The sequence below is a fragment of the Ambystoma mexicanum genome, chromosome 5q, assembly GCF_040938575.1.
Source record: "Ambystoma mexicanum isolate Mex_15411 chromosome 5q, UKY_AmexF1_1, whole genome shotgun sequence".
Lineage (NCBI taxonomy): Eukaryota > Metazoa > Chordata > Amphibia > Caudata > Ambystomatidae > Ambystoma > Ambystoma mexicanum.
Window position 1 is genome coordinate 952,507,600 of NC_090933.1, and position 17,463 is coordinate 952,525,062.

Below are 17,463 nucleotides of genomic sequence, written 5' to 3' on the forward strand. Positions count from 1 at the left end.
GTGGTGGTGGTGTATCGTGTCAATGCAGGCCGCACGCATTAGGTCAGCAATAGTTGTGGCACAGAGTCCCTGTCTAGAGTCAACTGGCACAACAACCAGAATGCCCCAAATTATTAATATACTGATGAAGCTGGACCTCAGCAGGAGCAAAAATAAAGGTGGCCGTGAAAAGCAGTGCCCAAAAATCAGGACACCAGCTCGGCTGGATTCAAACGTGGCCACATGGCTGACCATGCAGTGGGAGCGAGAGACCCACCACAACTCCTGCCGTATCAGTACCCGCAGTAGATATGCAGATTAGCTGCCTGGCTCCCCGACACCACGTCTCTCAGCAGGGGCAGCCCCTCCGCTCACCTTCCAGGATGCTGGGCCCGCCGTGTACACCAAACTCCACACCAGGATCCTCGCCTGTCCCTGCCGCTCAGTTTCCTCCACGTCAGAGCCCCACGCTCTGTGTGTCGCCGATGCTACCTCCTCCCACTGCTCACCGTCAGGCGGAGCAGCGCTGAGCAGCTCTCCCATCTGTTTCTCTGCTGCCTATGCCCGCATGGACAGCCGGTCGCTGTACCAGCTGCCATAGTTCGGTGTGCGATCCAGTCACGGCGAACCTCAGTGGTCCTCCGAGCCCTGCATATGTCTCCCGTGGCCGAGGCTGCACGGGATATCTGCTGGATCGGGTCAGCCTTCACTTGCAGGATTTCCGCTGCACTTCACCCCTGTACTCCTATGGCAGGTTTAAAATTCTCGAGTCATTCACATGCCACGTTGACAGGGTAGTTGCCAGAGTTCTGTGAGGCTGAGCTCTCGAGCACCCCGCACCACCTGCAAGTGACATTTAATAGAATCATGCCTATTGGCTTTATCAGTACTTGTTCAAACATAAATCCCCGATTCTAGCCCCTCCCGTAGACTCAGAACTATACTGTTCAACAGAAACAGAGAAAACGTGCTTCCCATATAAGGTTCGTCTGTACTGCCAAACTCTTGAGTGACCTTTTCAGAATGCACACAATAGCCATGGAGGAAGGAAATGGGGAAAGGGACAGTTCCAAGAGGAGAACCGGAGTCTGATCTTCCCACTTCCGTCTGCGCTTAAGATGAACCGATTCTAGATACGTGGGTCGTGGAGGGAATCCCAAAAGGCTGTGGCTCACTGAAGAAGTGATCAAGCTCCTATACTTCAGCGGGTGAATGGCCAGCAGGTTTTGAAATGTCAACTTTCAGCATGTGGTGGTTTATTTAAATATTCAATAGATCACTGTACATCCAACATCTGGCATGAAGCGGAGGTCAGACTTCAATTCAGAGAACTACCAAATGATGTCCTTCTGATAAAATATGCTCTGAATGAAACAGGTCTTTTTCTTATTCCTTCTTGGAGCTCTGTTATTGCTTGTCCTCTGGCATCTGCACTTTACAGTAATATACTCGTATATTTGGATTATATCATATATATTTGTGATAGTTTTTATATTTTATCCATCGCTCTATGATTTAGAAAGCAGGTCCTTAATATACCAATAGATCATTAGATCTGGAAAAGAATGCTTGTAATGGCATGATCTCCTGTTACATCAGGCTGGAGAAAGAGACTGTATAGCTTCATAAACCCACGCATGGTATAGTCATAGGTAGGTTATCCTGCGCCACCTCCCGACCCAAGGTCCTCGACAAAGCACAGGTAGCACCACACTAAGGGCTGACTGACTACCATGCATGCACAGTTCCCGTGATGTTCATGCTCCTGCAGGGGGATGCTGCACACCTTACTAAGTGAAAGATAGAAGTATGTTTTTTAACGGAACCTTGAATCTTTCACCTCGCGTAGAAACAAGGGGATGGTGCGAGACCTCTGACACCCAAATGTCCCAGCCACCTCTGGGTGTGACCAGTAAATGATGGGCAGTAACGATACCATAAGACAACATGTTGGTGCAGGCTCTGCCAATATAAGTTAGTTTTCCTATGTAAGAATATATACCGGCCTGTTGGCTGACCCTCAATGCCAGTAGAAAATCTCGCACAGGAGGAAAACATGGCATTGCTGGCTGCATACACACGTGCCCCTGCCATGTAAGAACGTTCTACATGTTGACTTTGCCCATAACACCATAAAAAGATCAATGCCACAGTAAGGAAACATAATTTCCTTGATGCCTGCACAAATGCCCTTCCCCATGTAATAACACTCATGTTGACATTTCCCTTATCGATAATATAAAGTGCCATGCTTCAATAAGAAAACATCACCTTGCTGGCCCCAAAAATAGTCATCTCCCCATCTCTGTGTAATAACACATCATGTTGACCTTTCCTTTAAGATCAGTAAAAAAAAGCCATGCCTCACTAAGAAAACGTCATCACCTTGCTTGCTTCACAAATACTCCCTCCCACACCCACCATGTAGGAACACTCATCATGTTGACTTTTGCCCTAACCGCTAGTAGAAAATGCAATTCTGCAGTAACGAGACATTTCCCTGATGGCTGCACAAATGCCTACCCGCCCCCATGTAAGAACACACCTCATGTCGGTCAGGCCTTGCCCTTAATGCGAGTAAAATGCCATGCCACAGTAAGAATATGTCCAGGCTGCCAGCCACATTCAAACTCCTCGCCCAACTCCTCCTCTACACAATAGTCAGTGGTCCAATGCCCCCTGGGCCCCAGCCTTGCATACACACAACCATAGCTATTGACCCACCAGTCAGCCATTCATACAGCTCTATCACTCTATCACTCAGTCTTTAACACGTGCACCCAGAACATTCACATTGCATTCTCATTCACATGCGCACCCACACATACACACCATTCACACGGAACTCACTCACAGTTACACAGACGCACCCTTGCATGCATTCAATAATACATACACATCCAACACCCTCACATGCATGCATATCTATTATGCCGACACATTCAGACACATTCAGAAAAGGCTTTTTTCCCCCTCACCTGTCTCCCACCCAGCTCTGCTCCTTTCCACTCTGCCTCAGGCAAAATCAGGAAGCTGGGAGAGCTTCCTGGTTCCTGACATTAGCTGGGAAGCCAGAGGCAGAGCACCTCCATCTTGCGTGACCAGCACCCACCACTGCAGCTTGGCCTTAGCCCTGACTTTGGAAATAAATGATTTCCTTTTAAAGTAAGAGTGCTGACGGGGACCACACAAGACATGGGGCGGTGGGATCCCCGCACTACAGCGGCTGGAGGGCCCCACACCTCCTGTGCTACTTGTCTTTTGAATGTACCTTGCAAGCACTCCTTCTGCCTCTTGCACACTCTTTACAAAGTTCAGATGCTACTCTCTTTAGAGAATGTTAAATATGGTTGTTACGACTTCAGAGACTTCCTGGTATATTGACAAAAGTGGATATTATTCAAATGATACCAGGGCAGTGGTGATGACCCTGCTTTCCTGATGTCTGTTGGAAAACAAAAAAATGCTAGGCACTTTGCTAACATAGGAAGAAAAGGCACAGGAGATGTTTGCCATTCTAGAATGCTGCTTTTTTCCTGCAATTGAGTGCCCCTGTTCCACTGTTATCCGGATTTCTACCACTCATTGCTGTAATTGTCATTGTCTCCAGACGAAAGGGAAAAAGGGGGAGAAGGGGGGAGTTGTTAGGCGTTTATAGGGAAAAGAAGAGACGTTTTGTGCCGGTAGAGTCAAGCGCATCTGGAATCTTTGTGTGCGAGTTCTCTAGGTGGTTTGTTTCCAGATGGGAGATCTGAGAGAGTCAGGGGTCTGTGCATTGTGTTTGAGTTTTAGCAGTTGGTTGGAGAAGTGTAGAGTGTTGACTAATTTGTGATAGGCCGAGGTGTTTGTTTTAGCCTTATATTGCATTCTTTTATATAAAATATCAAGACCCAAATAGGCGTTTTTGAGATTGCAGCTGCTTGCATGTTAGGAGTGGCTTTCAATGCAACCCACATCCTCGGATATTTTTCACAGAGCCAACACATAGTAGTTAGATAATTACAACTTTCCGAGTGTAAACACCAGTTGGGAGCAACATGATTAATACAGAAGGAGTGTGATTAGTTAGTAAACGCTTTAGTCTGATCTACTTTGCCCTCCCTGTAATTATATGTGTGATTGTGCAGCATTCTGCAACGCGAAACACATATAATGAAGACTGCCTATTCTTGATCCGCACGTGGCATGAAAAATGTTACAATAATACGTTAATTTTTATATATATATATATATATATATATATATATATATATATATATATATATATATATAGAATAATCTATGATTAGGAGGATTTAGACAGATTCTTTGTATGTGGCATCTGGGGTTGCACAGTCATTTTCAGAAGCTGCCGATGAAGTGCGAAATGTTGAATTGTGCAGTCAAGTATGCGTCACCTGTTGATAAACATACAGTGTTACCATGTTCTTCATTCGCTTGGCATAATATGTTTGTCTAGTGATGCATGCTCCAGCTGCATCCCAGGCCTATTTACGAATAACTATGAACAATGTGTCTGCATTTAGGGAATATTGAGCAATATTCCTTGCCTGTTTCAAAGCAAACAAAAAGCAGTGACCACTGGTGAACAATATTTTTGCTGAATTGGTGCACGCGAGTTGGACAAAACCATTTAGCTGGGCTGGTGCGCGTTCATCCCCTCCCGCCCAACACATTTTTTTTAAATAATGTGTTAAAATGGTGAATTTTACGCCACACATTTTAGAGAAATTGGGTGAAAAAGGCCGTGCAATTTGAGATATGTTCTATACGGGAAAACATGGCCAATAGATGCGAGGTCACTAATACAAGAGCATTCGGCAACAAGTTTTCATGCTGGCTCTGACGAGTCTTCCAACAATATATGCAAGAATTGCCTTTAAACGCACATGTTTCTGCTACCTCTGCCCAATATATGCCAGTATCACCACTATACAATCATTTTCGTGCCCGCTGTGCTGATTAAGGACCACCATGCATTTGTAGAACTTTTTCATGCTGGCCGTTCCGAACATTTATCTGTATTGCCACTGTGAGAAGACTTTTACATGCTGTCTGCGCCAAATATATATATGCCTGTATTGTTACTGTAAAACATTTAAGCGTTCTGTGCCCAATATATGCCAACATTAAAGAATATGGTAATGCTGGCTGAGGAGAGTGGGTTAGTGAGAGTACTGACTGCCCCCCTCCTATGTCAAGTACACACAAACACATGCACACCAGCATACACACAAATAAATACACATTTTGTTACGCTAGCCTTGGCTTGCAGTGATGGTGTCCTCATGAGTTTGTCCTTTGATTGACAATACCATTACGAACCTGAGCAAACACTTAATTACGTCGAAAATGGATTTCAATATCCAATTTCTAAAGTAAAATAAATATATATGGGGTAGGATGGAAGGATAGTTAGAAGGGGAGGGAAATCACACTGAAATGAATGGTCTAGGGGTGCAAGGTAAACCCGTAGTAAGTAAAGCACTTGACTGAAACCTGAAAAGAAGTAACATCCTACTGCGTTTTTTGCTCGGGCACGGCCGCTGGAGCTCCTCGCTGGGCAGAAACGTGCAGGGTAAGGTGTCAAGTGCCTCCCTTAACCACTCCCGTTGATTGCATCTGAATTAGGCTGGGGGTGCAGTCAGCATTTTGACAGAAGCCTGAAAAGGAGTGGGTGGGATGAAGAGACCTTCTACGTGTCCTATGGTTCTGCAATGTTCAGTGGCGGTCAAACCCAATCAAGGCCAAGAAGTCACTGTCACTGGCCTTCAAGTCTCCTCGATTCGCTGCCCATGCATCAGAGCTGTTGAGCAATAACCTTAACTTTGGCACAAATATTTTTAGATGTTTTGCAAATTCAAAGAATCAGAATGATGGAGTGAGCGAAAGACACTAAATCTAAAATGTAATTCATGATTGGTTTTAATTTAGTTAAAAATATAAACCTTGTTGGTGCTAATGTACATACATTAAGGGGTTTGTGGTATCTGTATGCTCGTATTGGAGGGGGCCACCCCAATAGAATGGCCAGCACTGAAAGAAACTGAAAAATGAGCAATCGAGTTAGAAGTACATTTTAGGGGAAATTAGGACAAATAGTAAGTTAGGAAAGGGCGATGAGGAAAAGGTTAGTAGAAGGTGAAGAAAGGTAATGTTTGTACTGCGCCTGAAACACTAAATACACGGTGCATGGACCCAATGATTGTCTACTTCCTTCTGAGCTGAGAAGTGCCATAGCAGGAATAATACACGTATTGAGATGCCAGCACACTGCCTGTGGCAGCAAATGAGTAGCTGCTAATTTAATGTACTGAATTTTCACCGTTTCCGAATACCAGGAAAATGTTTGGGAATGAGTTGCTGTGCCCCCCATACCAGCCAAAAAACTCACCTTTACATGTTATCATCATCATCTCCCTGTTTGAGTGCCAAGCTACCAAATTACAAAACACTGTCATGTTATTGCAAGTGCTAGGCTAAGGTATTTTGTGACTTTTTCTATAATATGTATGCTTTTCAAGAGAACGTGGATGTTTTGTTTGTTGATTGTCATTTCCTGATTAGCTTGTGTTCAAACCAAGCAGTGCACTTCCAAGCATTGTTTTAAACGTATTTGATTCAGTGACGTGAGGACCTTCATTTAACTCTCGCTGTATGCTCTTTTTAATTTGATGACAGACACATTTCCAGAGTGTAAAGAGACATGCTAGAGTGAATCCTGAATCAGCTTGTTGCAGTACCACATAATCACATTTGTAGAACAGATGCCTTTACACTATTGGCAGTATTGACTGTGCTCTTCTCTTACCTCGTGTTTTCTTTGATGACTTAGGAAAAGAAGCCCGTCAATATCCAGAGAACAGAACCGAAGACACGACCAGCAGGACGAACGAGGGGAAAACTCACAGTATGCTACACCAGACAGCGCAATGCCTAGATCACCATCAGATTACTCTGACCGGCGGTTACAGCATGGTCCTCAGTTATATGAAGACCCAGAGCGTGATGACTACAGAGACTCCAACAGGAGAAGTCGCAGGCGGTCTACTGAGTATAGAGTAGACGAGGATGATGTGCAAGACAGGGATGAGTATGAGAGACAACGACGGGAGGAGGAGTACCAGAACCGGTACCGAAGCGACCCTAATTTGGCTCCTTATCCTGTCAAGCCTCAACCCTATGAGGAACAAATGCGCCTGCATGCGGAAGTCTCTAGGGCTCGGCATGAACGAAGGCATAGCGATGTCTCGCTGTCGCACACAGAACTGGAGGATTCGCGGATATCCATGTTGAGGATGGATCGACCGCCAAGGCAAAGGTCTACATCAGAGCGCCGGGCAGCCATGGAAAGCAAGCGTTCTTATTCAATGGAAAGGACTCGAGAGGTTCAGGGACCAAGTCCCAATTGGCAGAGGACCGCAAACCATAGCCCCCCAACCCCACGAAATAGTCCAATTCCTAATGACAGACCCGATATGCGGCGGACCGATTCATTAAGGAACCAGCACCACTTAGACCCTAGTTCTGCTGTTAGGAAAACAAAGCGAGAAAAAATGGAAACCATGTTAAGGAATGATTCACTGAGCTCAGACCAGTCCGAATCAGTTAGACCTCCACCACCAAAGCCACATAAAACAAAAAAAGGAGGCAAAATGCGGCAGATTTCACTGAGCAGTTCAGAAGAAGAGTTGGCATCGACACCCGAGTATACGAGCTGTGACGATGTGGAGATTGAAAGTGAAAGTGTCAGTGAAAAAGGTAAGCTTCCTGAGTAATAACCTTCCTTCCCATGTGTTACCCGGACATCTGTTTTATGGACTTTCAAGTGTTTTAATAGGGCTTTTTTGCAAAATGTCTCCTTGGTTTACCTCTGCAACGACTGTAGCATATCCAGTGTTCACCTGTTTCATAAACAAGGGTTTGTCAGGTCTTATGCTGATCTCAGGCTCACTAAAACTTTAAATGTGTATACTTTTTGCAATGTCATTGTTATCATTACATAGGAGTGAGTGAGAGCAAGGTACACATGTTCAAAAGGTATACAAATGCAATGAACATTATTTTATCCTTTGTGCTTTCTTTTCATGGTCCAAGTTTGGTTAGGGTGGATTAATGAAGTGACAGTGATGTGAAATGCTGACTTCAGATTTGCTTTCTTCGTAAATTAATTCCATTAAGCATGACAACAACCTTCATAAATAGTCTGTAAGCATTTCATTGCCGCATTCATAAAAGCAACGTTAACTTATCATTAGATCATAATTATATCAGAGTGGTCGTCTATCAAAAAAGGAAAAACAGTCAGCATTCTGGACAATATCTTTACTTTTTGCTTTAGTCACAGATAGATTTTTTAACATAGAATACGTTTACAAATCAGAGCCAACAGGGAGAGTCCACAAAGCCAGCTATCATTTTGCCTAGAATATGATTTTTTTTCATAACAATCTGATCGGCACATTTGAAATGCTCTTTCCTAAGGGTCTTGACTTTAGTTGTAATGTGCTTAGATCATCGGTTCATTGCATACAGAAAGTGCAGTCGATCATTGAAAAATGCAGTGTCTAAAACCGTGAAACTAGCATCTTGTGCATCCTTGCAAAGGAATCAATGGCCAATTAAAGACAGTAGGCAGCAGTGAAATGAAGCACCACACCAAATGACATTTTGCGTGGCCGCATCAACTCCCTTTTAGGTATCTTATGTCACAGATGATGTACAAAAATGCTAAATTACCATTTATAGCAAAGGTGCCTCAGAAACTAGACAGCTGGAGAACCGAGCTGAATCCCTTGCATGGGCCTATATGGTCCTATGAGTCACTCCTGTTCTTGAAAACAAGATCCAGTCAATCACGGCAGCATAGAGCAGACTTCCTTATTCATGTATACATCTTTTTCAATCCTACATGCAGCCGCGCGTTAGTTTCAGTGTGCTCCAGAAGGAGATGGGCAGGGGGGAGGACAAGCACACATTCCTCTGTAGAGTAAACCAGTTTCAGGCATGGCGATTCCCTCAGAAGGGCCACCATCTTCTATGCTGCATTTGTGGAAAAGCCCTGGGATGGCATGTCTAGAGCGTATGTATCCATCTCGTAGCCCTGTAAAGTCTAACGTATCCATAGGCCACAGCAGAGCCGTTGGTAGATCTGTAGTTCACTAGATTAATAACACTCAATGGGGGCCTTAATTGTGATGCTACAGGTTACCTTGGTTATCTTATCTGAAAAATGAATGAAGGAAGCTAGTACTCATGAACCTGCATGTTTTTTGGCTTTCAAACATCTGTTTGTGGTGTCAGAATCAATTCACAAAACAGCACAAATGTTTCTTACGCATAGAAAAGATATCTGACTGATGGAGCAACACATTATTTCCCATAAGAATGCAATAACATAATTTAATCACAGGTTTTGAGACCCATTTTGTTCTTGGCACTTTCACCCCCCTGACCAGAAATCAGTATCCCCTTTCCCTGTGGCCTCCTGCAAGAGACCCACATTCAGCTTCTGTCTTGGCTATCAGTCACTGGCTGCCAATCCCTTGTCTTACTTTCTTTTGTTTTACTTTTATGAATTTATATTTCAGAGATCTTGCATGGTGTAAATGTAAATATTGTTTCTAATTGATTTATTTATTTTTTTCTGTTATGGAGAATATGTTGTCTTTCTTTTCTAACACATTTTCCAAAAAAACATATTTTATGTGGGTCACTTTCCAAGCCCACGTTAATTGCAGGGAGCGGACGATAAGGGTCAGCCCCTGAGGGGAATGCTACACATAATACCAAACTCAACTAACCTGGAGAGTCCAAAGCAAGGAAACCAGGCTGGATGAAAGTAGCCAACTTCCTTCTAGGTTAAATTTGCATATTTAACACATTTTCTGCAAGTCCAATATTATTTACATACTTCTAATGGCAAAAAGCGAGGCAGGATTCCCCTATGTTCATCTGAACGGTAAAAAGGACCAAACAAACTCTCTGACCATCAAAGGAAACAAAATACTTAGTCGACGACAATCAAAGAAGGACAAATAAAAGTATTGACATTTCTTAAAGAAACTGTAGCAAAATGAGAGTCCTTTTAATGCGGTACGGAAAATCTAAGCATGGAACTTTATGAAAGATACCAACTCTGGAGAACCAAAGGTACAAGTACGCAACTTCTCCCTTACTCTCTTACCTCATTCATTTTGCAGAAAGAACATGCAAGTATATGTTAAGCTTCCGAATGCTCCCCCTTTGTGCACGATTTTAAAACCTAGGCATATGACCCCTCGGACCTCCGTGCTCAAGGGATTGTCGGTCATCTGGCCAATCAATGAGTTGAGCAAATAGTGTATGCCCCGTCACATGAAGCTGTCAACTACCTAGATCTTCTCTTCTCATATCAAACAACATAATTCTTGAACCCATTTGGCTCTCTTGGACAAGCCATGCTTTCTTCCCCAGGCAAACTCCAATACACAAAATCCACAAATTGCTATTTGGCAAGGGTGTCTGAGCCCTGGCGTTTTTGACTTTCATCAATTTAATAAAATGATATGGGTAATTCCATCTCTGAAAGGTATTCCCCTTTCATAAACTCCATGTCAAAAGCATAGTATGTACTTGTGTCCTAATGCCTCAGTAACATGATCTGCAGCACCTGTTTTACCAGTGGCACAGAGCAGGCTCACAGGTCACAGGTGTCCATTTGCCAGCTGCAATGACAGCCAAGTTTTTTCAGTGCAGGGACTGCATTTAAGATATGCACCGCTCTTCCAAAACCATCCAATAATGAGTCTACCTCCTGGTGGCAGAATAATCTTAAAAAATCAGCCAAACCCGAGTTATGGTATTCTCATAATTAAATACTGCCACATCAATTTGATAATACATATGTGTCAGACCTGTGAGCCCATGTTCAACTGTGGAAGGATTATGTGTATTCTCCCCAGACAAGCAGGACCTTGCCACTCCTGGCAGGACTGTACCCTTATGGGATTGCCTCTTTGGTCCTTTGTAAGGGTAGGCAATGCCTTTCCCAGACGACATCCACTCCACAGGAAGCTGACATGTGAAAAGGAATCAAAGGGCACACCCATTCACAAACTGGCTTCTCCTCACACCAGGGTGCTGCATTTCAAAGGGTCTTTGATCCTATTCAGAAGGGGTGGGGGAGGGGTTAGTGTAGACAGGGGAGCTCTGTACAGATGAAGGAAGATTCTGCCATCTTAATTGTCTCTGCCTCTATCTCTTTCCTGTCTCCTACACTTCCTTTAGAACAAATTCCTTTAGGTGTGATGACAGAAGGGCAGAGTCCACTTATTTAAGTTCAGGGATTGGACCCCTAAAGCAAGATAGCTTTAGTCCAATTTTCTTTGGATGCTTAAATCTCACACCACTTCTTTGATTCAATCTGGAACAACACCTGAGAAGGATCCATTGGACCTCTTTTGGGAGAGTTGTACTTTCCAAAGCCCTCAACCACTGAGGTGAAGAAGGAACAGTCCAATGCAGGGGAGACCACTGCCCCGTAGTGTCTCCTAGGGCACATTGGGGCTGACGCTTGCTGTGGACCAGAACCGCCCACTCTGCACCAGAATCTCCAAAGCTGAGAGAGAAGACTCTGAAAGAACTCATCCGATCCTTGAGTCCCTGAAGTGGGTCTCGCATAATTTGGAGGGCCAGATCAGCTAAGGCTCCCTGTTCTGCTTCCTCAACGCTGATCGAACTGTCTTCGAGCCGTGTTCAACGCTGAGGGATCCCGCCAGTGCTGCTTTTCAGCACTCCTCCGAACCTTCGAACTACACTGCCTGCATCTTGAGCCCGCTCGCAGAGTCGCTCACTTGCTAGGCTCGAATCAGTGGCTCGGCACTGGGAAAGAACTTGAACTGCTGGAGAATCACTTGTGGACTCAAACCAGGGGTGGTTACACCACGACTCAACCCAACTGACCCTCAAATGGCTGCTTCAGTGAATCGCACATCAGAGAAACAGGATCTTCATTTCGACATTTGATTCCTCGACCGTTCCAGGCTGTAACAACCCAATTTGATCCAGCTTGACCAAAAACCGATCTTGGTGAGGGCCCCAACCTGCCAAACACCATGTTTGAAACACATAGAGAGCTACTGCAGTTGAACCTGCTTAACACCCGCTTGCTGCTCGAGCCCACATGATCCAACATACCAGAACTGAGCTCGATTAATTTGCAGCACTGCTCGAAGCTGGGTTTGACGCTGTTGAACCACCAAGAACTTCAAAAAGGTACAATTGACTACTAACCGTCCCCTTACTCTAGTTCTGGGCTTTAGAGGCTGGTTAGGTTGCTAATTTCCTTTTTGCATCCAAGAAACATATTCTTTTTAAAGACCTTTGTGATTTTTTTCCTTGCCTCATACCCCTGATTCATTACTTGGAGTTCTGCATTGTGCTATCTCTGCTTATTCCCTGTTCATTCCTCGGGTGGATTTTGTGTAGTGTTTTTCTATTTAGATGTTTTGCAAAGGATGCGTTTTATTAAAGTATATCTATTTTTATAGAACTTTTATTTGGACAGTCCCTTTCTTTTGGACTGTTATGCTTTGCTGTGTGGGTTGCTACTGAATCACATTCACACCCCTTTTAAGAGCACAGCCTTCCCTTGACCCACACAACCCACACAACCACAAAAAGTGAAGGAAGTATATCTCTTAACTGTGGCCGTTTCACCTTTATGATTCATAGCTTGACTGGACTTTCTGGATGGCTTTACATGGCGAAACACAGAAGCAGAACAGATGGGGAAGTATGATAGCATAAGCAGCTTGATTTCTGCTACTTCCCCTCAGAGTAGCAGCAACCACAGAATGCTGGATTTTGCAACCAGCATTGTCAAATGCAGCACCTTTAGGATTGAAGCACTGTGAGGATCCTCTCACCAGACCTTGTGAAGAATATGCTTTGCCCGGCTCTTCCCAGTATTAGAAACTCCTTCAGGGATCATTGCCGCAGTGCAGGGCAGTGGTCTCTGAGTACCAGCAGTTTTCAGTTTTCAGTTTCCAAAAGGCACTCTTTCAGCAGTCACATCTCTTGTTCATCAGAGGCATTGAAAGGGAAGAACCATAACCTATCCTGGAGAAAATGTCTCACCTTATGCCAAATGAGCTTGAGCAGTTTCAGCTTCAACCAAGTTACATGCTGATTTTTCTTCTCTTCCAAAGATAATTCACATCCAAATATAGCAACGTATTGGTCCTTTTTTAATACTTCTGTTAGAAGCCAATCCATGTCACTGTTACAGATTTTCCCTCCTCTGCAGTGCCATACCCAAAGCCGCGGATTTGCATGAAGTCAGGGGAGAAGGGCTTTAAAAGAAAGTGGTGTACAGAAGAATCCAAGTTGGCCAAAGTCTTCTTTTTGTGGGTTTCTAGCCTCTTGGGTTCTTTGGAGCGCCAATCACCCTCCTCTGTCACCGTTCAAAGGGCCTCCATGCTAATTATCCCCTTTCAACTATTTCCTCTTATTGCTGCAGCCTCTTTTGAAGCTGGCCTGTTCCCAGTTTTCCCCCCAAGGCGTCCAGCCTTCCCACCTGGGAAAGGTGTCAGAATGTCCACTGGGGACACAGTAGATTTCTGGGAAGTAACTGCACCCATGTGTTGGCAGAACAGCTTCAAAGGGAGAACGCTTCAGCAAATTCTCTTTCATCTTTAGTAATAAGTAGAAAGCAAAAGTGGGGAGAGAAAATATGTCGCAAATTCAGTTTTGCCAAATTAATGTAATCCCCTCAAGAAACACCTTGGGGGTAAAAGATAGCTTATATTTGCATTGGCACAGTGTGAAGTTTTAAAGGGGCTGCAGCCCCCTGCCATCAGATTCATGGGGTTTGCAATTAAAAATGTGTTTGGGGTACTTTTGAAAGTCACCCCAGTGCTACTAAAGAGGAATTTTAGTTTTAGCCACCTGTTTGTAATTCCATACCATATATTCTCTTAGCTTATAATATTTGATTTAAGACCTTATGGGGTAAGGATAGACAGCTGTATGATGTGAAAGTGTCTCCTTGACACCAACAGAGATTTTAAAAGGCAACACACATGAGAGGCTGGTTCTCAGCTTCTGCATGTGCACATTTGAAGTACTTGATCATTTTCTCTGAAAGTTGGCAAGCTCATATTTCAGTTGCTTGGATGTTCAGAAACTGTGCACAGCAACACTATACATGCAACCGCTATATGAATGACAGTGAGGATGGAACACTCACACAAGGCCAGAAATTAGCCCAGGTATAATCACTGACCATACCTTTTTAACACCTGTACATTTGTGGATTGTATGTCTGTTTAGAAGCATGAACCTCTGGCAGAGAAACCACCTTCCTGGCATGAAACAAATCAAAAAAGCTCAAGATAGTTCATCCTTGTAGAAATCATTTTGTCACACTATCAATCAAAACCCTATGTTTTAGCCATCAAGCTTATTCCTTATGCATCTTCTCGCGATTACTGATGGGCTTCCCATGGTCTTCTGACTATACCGTCATTCCATTTGTTGGGCAGCCTAGCAATGTTATATTATCACCTCCTATATAGAGCATCGGCCGCCCAAAGGCATCATGGCACTCAGGTCGAGATTTAACACTGAGGCAAGGGCGCAGCCGTACCGAGATCTATAAAAGAAATGATTTTGGTTGACGAAACTCAAGTGGTTTTCAGTAGAGCGAATGGAAAGAGGGAGACTATTCCAAAGAGTGGCGGCCGCAAGAGAGAAGGTGTGCCTGCCAACTCTAGTGCTGTGAAACCTAGGCACCTGAATACAAAGAGTATTTGCTGAGCGAAGAGATCTAGCAGGGACATAGGGAGAACATTTGTCCTGAAGGAACTCTGCACCACGCCCATAGAATGCATGATGGACAATGCAGAGAGTTTTACATTTAATTCTGGCAACCACTAGGAGCCAGTGCAAACCTTGTAGCATGGATGAAATATGGGCAGGGTAGAGACACCAGAAGCCACTCTGGCGGCCGAAATTCTGAAGGACCTGAAGTTTGTGAAGAGAAAATTCTGGTTGTGTAAGATAAAGAGAATTGCAATAATCAAGATGGCTAAATACAGCCGAAGCAATAACTGGTGCACGAAGATGAGAGGGAAGGAAAGGGAGAACTTTCCGCAGTACCTTGAGTTTGAAGTGACCAATCTGGCAGACTGACCTAAATTGGGCCTCCATAGACAAGGAGGCAGAGATCTTCGCTCCTTGGTCTTTCACAGAGGTCACAGGGGAAGGAAAGGGGCCAAGTGAAGAAAGGTAGAACTCAGTGGTCCAGAGTGACGGCGCAGTAGAAGACCCAACCACCAATGCCTTGTTTTTTTCACTGTTGAGCTTGAGCCAGTTAAGGTACATCCAGCTGCCAACTGACTCAAGACAACGTTGGAGCTTAGCGGCCACATCGAGATGACTAAGATCAAGACGGACCACAATTTGTATATTGTCTACGTAGGTGTAACACCGGAAACCGTGAGAGTTAATAAGCTTAGCTAGGGTTTGTGCATAGACATTAAAGAGGATAGGGGACAGTGCCGAACTCTGGGAGACACCACAATTAACAGGAACCGAAGCTGACATGATAGGTGAATTAGATTGGGAACGGTCCATAAGCAATTAGCGAATCCAGGACAAAAGTCACCCGATGACGCCCGCCCCAGCCAGCCGGTCGAGCAGGATGCTGTGGTTGATGTTATCAAACGCTGCTGACAGATCTAAAAGCATCAGAGCGCCCACACCATCACTCTCGGCCAGCCTGGCATGATCATCAACCACCGAGACAAGTACTGACTCGGTGGCCCAGCCGGGGCGAAAGCCGTATTGGATAGGATCAAAGAAAGAGGTACGTTCAAGAAAAGAGGAAAGAATGGGAGTGATAAAACCTTCAAGTAGTTTCATAGAAAACGGAAGCAATGAAATCGGTCGATAGTTAGCAGGAAGAGCAGTGTTGAGTGAAGAATCTTTAAGCCGAGGAATCACCAGAGCATGTTTAAGCAGAGGTGGGCTACAGCCCGAGGTCACTGATAGATTGACTGCAGATGTTAGAAATGAGCCAGCCTAGTGGTCATAGATTTAAGAACCGAGACAGGAATAGGATCAAGAGGTGACACAGATCCGAGACGCTTAGTAGTTAGAAGAATATCAGTGGAATTGAAGACTGGAAAATCAGACCAGAATGAAGAAGGCTGCACACATTCTAGGATATGTCGAAGACCAGCTTGATTGGCAGCAATTTGAAGGCGGACAGTGAGTCACAAAGTGCCTGCGAGGGGGGGAATAGATCTGTGCGGGGGAAAACAGGACAATAGTGACTGCACCACTTTGAAGAGTTCTTTAGATTGATGAAGTTCCATGAGTATTCGGTCAGTATAAAAGTCTGACTTTGCTGCTAGAATCGCCTTATGATAGAGAAGAGTGGCCGCCTGATACCGAGATTTGGTAAGTGGGCAATACTTCACCTTTCAGCAGAAGCTATTTATTTTTAATTTAAGGAAAGAAGAGCAGACCTGATTATTCTGATGTGTGCTTAGTTCCAAGATACTGTGGATGGGCTGAATAGCACTCATTATGAATATTTACATATATCATTTTGTGTTTTCCCATATGAAAAATGAGGCGCTCTTCTTAAATTCCAATAATAGGTAATACTGCTACTCTACTTCAACTCAACCTGTCAAGACTTGACTGGTCCCTTGCCTCAGCTATCCCACAACATTTCTCACCACAACCGCTATTGGGTAGTTGGTAACCAGATAGATTAGGTTGCCCTGCTTAATTTGCTGAGTTTAGGGTTATAACAGGGCAACTGTGGAAAATGCAACTTTATTTACATGTAAAGCGCACGTCATTGTGCATGTGCAATCACCAAGATGTACCGTAAACTATAGAAGCGCAGCTTGCTTAGAGGATGAAATCAGGATGGATGAAAGGATGCTACGGGGATGTCAGGACGCCTCCTTTTACCTAGTTATCTACCATCACTCTCTGCCTTTAGGTCCATTTACTCCTGGCCACTAAAATGCAAAATATGGGGGAGATTCTATATATACAGCGTCTGGATGAATGTATTTTTATTTATTTGCATTTATAAAGCGCGCAGAGCTGCCCTGAGGCATTGTGGCGCTGTTACAGCAGGCTTAAGCTTAGACATACATGGTTATGGAGTAACAGTTGGTTACAATAGTACATTGAAAGGTATGAGTGGTATGTAGTACATTGAAAAGTATGAGTGGTATGGAGGTCAGAGAGTTATGCTTTGCTATGGTTACAGTGCGAGCATAGCTGTACATGCGGTTTAACAATTAGCAGAATAGAAAGGTTTTTAGGTTTTTGCGAAAGGTGGTGTATGATTTTTCATTCCTTAGTGAGGTTGGTAGGGAGTTCCAGTTTTTGGCTGCGAGGTGTTGGAAGCTAGATCCTCCAGCTCTTGTTCTTTTGAACGAGAGGACATGGATCAGGTTGGCACGGTGGGCTCTG

General features: G+C 44.2%; 1 protein-coding gene across 12 annotated transcripts in view; it reads left to right on the forward strand.

The window, feature by feature from the left end:
• The window catches only part of RIMS2 (regulating synaptic membrane exocytosis 2), a 2,919,733-nt gene that overhangs the window by 1,174,547 nt on the left and 1,727,723 nt on the right, over positions 1 to 17,463 (forward strand). For all 12 annotated transcript variants that reach the window (XM_069621474.1, XM_069621475.1, XM_069621476.1 and 9 more), the window contains one exon: positions 6,815 to 7,740. In XM_069621474.1, the coding sequence (XP_069477575.1) occupies positions 6,815 to 7,740 (926 nt within the window). The remainder of the gene's footprint in view (positions 1 to 6,814; positions 7,741 to 17,463) is intronic.